General features: G+C 50.7%; 1 protein-coding gene across 1 annotated transcript; it reads right to left on the bottom strand.

The window, feature by feature from the left end:
* Window positions 1–1,015: 1,015 nt before the first annotated feature.
* Window positions 1,016–2,212, bottom strand: LOC125527090 (probable WRKY transcription factor 75). The gene has a single exon (XM_048691666.1). The coding sequence runs from the start codon at window positions 2,017–2,019 to the stop codon at window positions 1,357–1,359; it is 663 nt and encodes a 220-aa protein (XP_048547623.1). The 5' UTR covers window positions 2,020–2,212; the 3' UTR covers window positions 1,016–1,356.
* Window positions 2,213–7,030: the final 4,818 nt, after the last annotated feature.

Below are 7,030 nucleotides of genomic sequence, written 5' to 3'. Positions count from 1 at the left end.
ATGTCTGACATTTGGAAGAAATGTCACATTTGAGTTCTTAAGTACCTTGGTTGATGTTATCCAAGAAATGTATGCAAATATCAAATATTTGATTGGGAAAATTCTAACATTTACTTGCATTTTTATTTTTCACTTTTTAAAGAAGGTAAATGATGTAAAATATAAAATTTAGCATGGTACCATGATATGACCTCAAGATTTTGTGTTTGAAATTTCAAATAGTTTCACAAAAGCTGGACTATATATACATTGCTTAGTAGCTAGAGCATCTCAGAGTAATCATCATATCATTCAGAAGAAAAAAACATTGAAGATTGAAATCCACATCAAATTTTATTCATCATTTGAACCGCCATTTGGACCGTAGCTTGATATTACGCTATTACCATGCACTAATACACATTCATTTCCCATATAAAGAAAATCAGATGTTTGCAAAGAGAAGTTCAAACATTTACGGTGTCGTGTGCATATTTGCACACGGCAGTCACTGTTGTATTGACTGTCAATCGGGATGGGGGGGGGGGGTTCAGATTTTTTTTTACCATTTAAAAATATGCTACTGAGTTTGAAGCACGGGAAGCATCCTAGGGGCAGGAGTACCAGGTATTCTCTCGGGGTGTCCCAGGTAGTCCTGACCATCTTAGGCCCGACCCTGTCGGCCCACCCAGGCCCGGCCCTAAAATTCAGGGCCTAGGCCCGATGGGCTTGTCCGTGGGCCGGGCGTGGGCCTGAGTTTTGAGCCCATCAGCAGGGCCTGGACGGGCTTGGGCTTGGCATATTGGCATTTTAAGGAAGAGGCCCGGCCCACGGCCCTAAGCCCTAAGGGCTTTTCAGGGCTTTTTACAAGATGGGCCGGGCTTGGGCTTGAAAAATAGGCCCGATGGTAGGGCCTGGGCCTCAGTTTTCTGCCATGGGGTTTTTTAGGCCCGGCCCATGGCCAGATATAGCCCCAGGCGATTGTTGAAATTGCGCACGTACAACCGTGATGGCGTTTGATTCAGAGATGGATCTCTCCGAGGCGGATGGTTCTGTACATATTTATTGCACGGTTAAGTAGGTAGCACTAGCAGTGTAGTGTAGTGTGTCTTACATTCGTCGGGAGGGCTCTCGTGATCGAGCCCACACTGCACACTGATGTCCACAACACTGGTACAAGACGGGGAGAGAAGAAAAGGTCGAGCTATATGGATAGATCGATCCCAAAAAAAGCCCCACGCCTCGAGAAACCGAACCTGATGATCCACTAGTCTAGCTACGAACTAGTGGCTGCACCTGCACCTAGCTGTCTAGCTTGACCAAGATGGAAGCCCCGTGCCGATCTCGACGTGCCCCGTCGTTGGCGGTGGGTGCTACTCAGTTGAGTGAGCCTGGCGGCGGGTGCGTGCCGGCGACGAAGAAGCGGCCGGAGGCGGCGTCCTGGCTGGCGTAGTAGACGGTGCTGGGGCTGACGTGGCTGTGCGTGCCCTCGTACGTGGTCACCACGTACGCCGGGTCGTCCCGGTCCCGCTCCACCCGCTTCTTCACGCTGCACCCTTCCGTCGAGCACCGGTAGTAGTTCCTTGGGTTGGGGCTGTTCTTGACGGCCTTCTTGCCGTACTTGCGCCACCTGTAGCCGTCGTCCAGGATCTCGACCTCCGACCGAGTCCGGAACGCGATGCGCTCCGTCCGCGGCCGCTCCGCCGACTCGGCGCTCCTCGCAGTCACCGCGGACGCCGAACTTGCAGCAGCCGCGCCAACGGCCGGCACGGAGACGACGGGCGGGAGCGGCGCGGCGAACGTGCCCTCGTCGTAAAGGTACTCGGAGATGTCGAACTGCGCCGCGGGGTCCGCCGCGATCGCCGGTGCAGCGGGCGGCGTGGCGCCGAGCGCCGCGGAGAAGCTGGAGGCCGGGCTGGAGGAGGTGGAGCTGATCCCCCCGTGGGAGAAGTGGGAGGACATGGAAGAGAAGTAGCAGCCGTCGCCCGCCGCCTGCGCCTGCTGTTGGTAGAGCAGTGGTGCCGCTCCGACTGCCGCCATGACCGAGTTTGACACCGGCGAGAGCGCTTCGTATTTATAAGACCCCCTAAACCGCCGGTGCGCTGCTGCTGCTGCATGGATTGGGTTGGGGGGTGGATTTGTACTAGGAGGAGAGGCGCTGGCCGTGAGCTCCTGGGGATTTCGGGCGGCTTCCCGGTGAGCTTCGTGCTGAGAAGGTTCGGCGATGGTGAGTGGGTTGCCCGCCCGCCGCCGCAGACAAGCTCGTGCGCGCGCGCGCGTGCCACTTAGGAACAAAGACTTGAAGAAAGGTCTTCCTTGGCCACGTAGGAGTGTGTGTGGCCCCTCCGATCGGACTCAATTCAAGCAATCAAGCCGCATTCTTCCTTTGCGTTGTGCTCAAAATCTCTTTTCTGGACCAGCTTTACCTGATGTGGAAAGCCAACACATTCTAAACCGGTCCACACCGACAAATGTCTACTCCCTCTATCCCAAAATTCTTGTCTTAAATTAGATACGGATGTATCTTTGAGACGGAGGGAGTCCATGTTTATACAAAGTTTATATTTTCATATTTTACAAACTTGGTCAAGTTTATAAAAGAATATATTAACATATGCAACACCAAATTAGTTTCATTAGATTCTTCATAAATATATAATCTCGTATTGTGTACTCGCTCCAACCCAAAATAAGTGTCGCAGTTTTGAACCAAATCTAGTTCAAAACTGAGATACTTGTTATGGATTTGCGGTAGTATATATGATGTTGCAAATTTTATCATGTTTTTCTATAAGTTTTGTCAAACTCAAGTTTAAGGCAGGATAACATAGAACTTCAATTAATTTGGAATAAGAGAGTATTTGCTATCATGAGTTATATTCACTAGATTTCTGTACTTGATCAAACAACTTCTAATCTCTGCTATACTGTGGCTAACTGAAATTTTGCAAAACCACAATATTTCTTAGTTGTTTGATTCTTCGCGACAATATAGGCGAGCATGGACCAAGTCGGAGGTGGCGATTACACTGAGCTTGTAAGGTGTGTGGGGGTGAGCTTGGACCAAGCTAGATGCGGCATCGGCGTGGAACAGAGGTGAGGAGGGGTTTGAGGTAGAAGGATCGACGGTTGCGTTACCAGACTAACACAAATGTTTGGGGAAAACAACACCCAGTCCCATGGCAGTGCTGACACCAGGGCCACCTCGACGGGATGAAGCTAGAGGTACTTGTTTCACTTTGTCATTCTCTCTGCTACCCGGACGAACAACACAGTGACACCAAAACCTAATAAGCTAAAGCAAGACTTCCGACGAGCACAAAAGTACATGGTCTCCTCGCCTCCCAATGCTAAAATCGGCCAATGAAGACGAGGGAGGTCTGACGAAACCCGGATGGGATTCTGCGACAGACAAAACCAATTAAAAACGATGAAACCCGGATGGGATTCTGCACCAGATGAAACCAATTTAACACGGCAAGCAGGCGATCTTGTGGCGGATAGAGTCTAGACATTCTTAAATTTAACCATTGCTATAGAAAAACTACCCAACATCCTTAAGACCAAGTATACTTTTGTAATCGGGGATGTAAATGGCAAATAAGCAGCATCTGCAAGTCCTGTTTAGTTAGTTTGAGCTAGCTCCATAATTCATTTTCCTAAAAAGAAAACAATTTTTTGAATTGATAGATTATTAGTGGGTTTGAACGGAATTAAACGGAACCCGATTGACATCCCTATTTGTAATGTATGCATTTTGAACGAAATACTTGTATGGGAGCTGACGACCAAAACATCATCACAATGAGTATCGTTGCCCAAACCGACATACATTTGTGTTATCACGTTTTGACTTGTGTGACATGTGTACAGAACAACAGAAAAAAAATTGTTAAGGCATTTTCAATGTGGCTCACCATTTCTCTCCTATATATCTGGACTGGATGGTCCAGATACTTCTAGGCCTTTAAAGCTATCCTTCAATATATAGTTCGTAAACACATGGGGACACCTCAAATCACCTAGTCCGAAACCAAATCTAAGGAAGGCCACCAAGGAGAGTTCAGACGGTACGTCCGGCTCACTGTCATCCACGTCACACACTCATCTTTCTCTCTCTCGGTCCGCCTAACCTACAGTAAACTCACAGTCCACGGTATAGAAATGCAGGATATCGTTGGAGGGCCTCCACTCAACCGGCTGTCCGTGAATATGTCCAGACGGGTTCGCGGACATCTGACCCATCGCCTTCGCATGAAGAGGCGCAAACCAATCAAAGCTATAAGTTATCTAGCTAGCCACCATGCTGAACATCCAAAACGACGTCTATTCCCATAGCCATGTCAGGCGTAATAAAGAAACAGGTGTCCCGGTCGGCGCTCAGGTGCACTGTACACTGGACGTCGCTTTCATTTGGCATCCAATAATACAACTGAACGTGGCAATCAGAAGATTGAGTGATGTCGAAACCGTCGGATTCCCCGCAGTTTCCTCGGCGATATTTTCTCTACAGTCCTAGTAGTATTTGCATGCTCGCTATCGATGCCCGTCGCCATTGTCAGTTTGTCACGGCAATTCCGGAGTCCCTGTCATCCCCGAATCTTTCTATGTTTGGCCATCGATCACACACACAGCTCGCTGGCCTCTCGCAGTTCGCTTCCGCGGTTCATTCCTTTTTCTGTTTGTGTGTGGACTACGCCCTCCTCAGGCCAACTCCACCGCGCGACGCCAAACGAACATTCGGTTTGTCCGGATTCTGTCCGTTTGGGTAGCGATTTAGGATCGTGTCCGGACGTGTTCTGGGATGCGGTGGTCGTACGCCCAGCACACGGCCGCATCCATTTGCCTCATCTTATCCACGTCTATTTAAAAAACCAAAAGCAATGTTTCAAATGCCAAGCCCTAGTTCAGGCCAGCGGCCCCGGTTCATCACGCCGGCAACAGAGCTAGTGGCCTACACGTCCATCGCCGGCATCAGCCAGCGGCCGACAACACAGCCAGCCTTCAAAATGAATAGTTGTCCTCGCCGGCAACACAGCCAGCGGCCGGCAACACCTTTGGTGCACTCCGACCGCGGCTTTCTTGGCGCCTTCTTCTTCTTCACCTTTGCGGGCGGGTCGACTGCCAGGCCGTCGGAACTCGGCGAGGCGTCGGCCATGGACGAGGGAGAGAGAGGGGGCGACGGGAGGGACGTGGGAGTTTTTGGGGGAAATGGCGCCAAATGGGGGGGGGGGGGGGGGGGGTTGGTTTCTCCCACCGACAGGCGGGTCAGGGGAGGACAAGCGCGCGCGTCCCGCCCGTCCGCGAGCTGTCCGTTTCACCCCAAAACCGGCGTAAACTTGGGCCGCGGATGGGTCGAAAGCGCACACAAAACGAACAAAAATCCGTTTACGCCCGCGCGCTGGGCCGTCTCGTTTGTCCCTTTTACTTCAAACGGACGGGGGCGGACATGATAGGGTCGCGCAGTGGAGTTGACCTCACTTGCTGCGAGAGCTTGTCTGTTTTTTTGTTTTGTTTTTTGTTTTTACCCTAGAGAGAGCTTGTCAGTCGGGCGCGGCTTGATAGCAACAGAAGTGGCACGCCAGGAGAGGCGGCTTGATAGCAACAGAAGTGGTACGCCAGCAGAGGTACCGACCCTTAAAATTTCCTGATCTCAGAAGCCTCCACGTACCGAGCCCATGAAACTGGGGCGGGCACGTGCGACGACGCTGGCCGCCACCACGTCCGTAGCAATCTTCTGGGAAGCCTCCGGCCAGCAACGGCACCTAACGCAGCACACACGCACCAGCAACGGCCGGTACGCCCTGTCGCCGTCTCCGGTACGTCGGAAAGCGGCGGTGGCGCTGCTGGCTGGATCGGGTTCATTTATCGGCGCCGCTCTCGATCAGTTCCGGCGGGCGTCCCTGTCGCCGTATAGGTTTCTGCCTATCCGCACAGCACAGATTAATGGCTCCAGGGCAGCGACACAGGGGCGTCGCGCTCGCCCGCCCGGTGGATTGATCGGCCGGAACCTGCCACGAACGCCGGCTGCGGCTGGGATCGAGCTGGGTGGCCTGGCGCGCTCGTGCTAGACCCATCGATCAGCCTGCGCCATCTCTCTACAGGTCACCTTGTCTACGTATGCTCTCCCCACGCTGGAGGCTCGAGTCTGTGGTGTTGGATCGACCTCGTCTGCACTCTGCACGTCCACACCATTGGTGAGCCCATAGCGACTTCTTACCGCACCCTACGAAATCACTCCACCTACCTGGTTGATGGTGACGGAATAGTTAACAGAGAAATTACCGTCGGTCGCCAACTACCGTCACTTTGATCACCTTTTTGTAACCTTTGCTTTGACCGTGGATATGTCGCTACCAACTGTCACAGACTCACAGTAAGCCCGCAAAAAAGAAAAACTGTCACAAGTAAGAGCATCTAACCGATCTCTTAATTTAGCGAAGCAAACGGCCTTCTGTCCTTCGACTCTATATATTTGCTCCTCTAAAAGATGTGGTTTCTAATCGTATCTCTAAACTTAGCTCCAAATTTTTCTCTAACACAAATTCATTCATTTTTTCGCCATCGAGTTAAGCTTCACTACTCAATTATTTCATTAAACGACATCTTGGTCATATACTTCACCAATTCTTCGCTAAGAGACTGGTCTAACGAAAACAAATTACACACTTCAATAGAAACACCACTTCCTTAACTGCTCCTACTAGTCCGATCAGTATTTTCTCCATCTTTCAATTGCCTGCATTGTCACTTTTCTTTGTTGATACGACGCACTTGCGCCACTAGCTTAGCCTCTCGCTGAGGCTACCCAATAAGAGATCAAAGCTCGTAAAAATGTTATACAAGTAGCATATACTCAATCAAATCAACTTGCTATTATCCACGCCAAACGTTGTTTATAAAAAAGCTCACCTGCCGCGTAAAATAAGATAACATGATCTATTAAAGAAATACAATTTGGCTGTTATTTTCGTCTCCATCACCATCAGGTGGAGCGTATTGGCCGGCGCACAACCGATCGATCGAGCACGTGAGTATTCAGAAGGGGCCG

Source organism: Triticum urartu, unplaced genomic scaffold (genome assembly GCF_003073215.2).
Source record: "Triticum urartu cultivar G1812 unplaced genomic scaffold, Tu2.1 TuUngrouped_contig_2875, whole genome shotgun sequence".
Taxonomy (NCBI): Eukaryota; Viridiplantae; Streptophyta; class Magnoliopsida; order Poales; family Poaceae; genus Triticum; species Triticum urartu.
This window is presented reverse-complemented; position numbering and strand designations above follow the sequence as displayed.

Bases quoted from the DNA above. Each gene is read 5' to 3' on its own strand.
- LOC125527090 (XM_048691666.1), bottom strand. From the start codon at position 2,019: ATGGCGGCAGTCGGAGCGGCACCACTGCTCTACCAACAGCAGGCGCAG.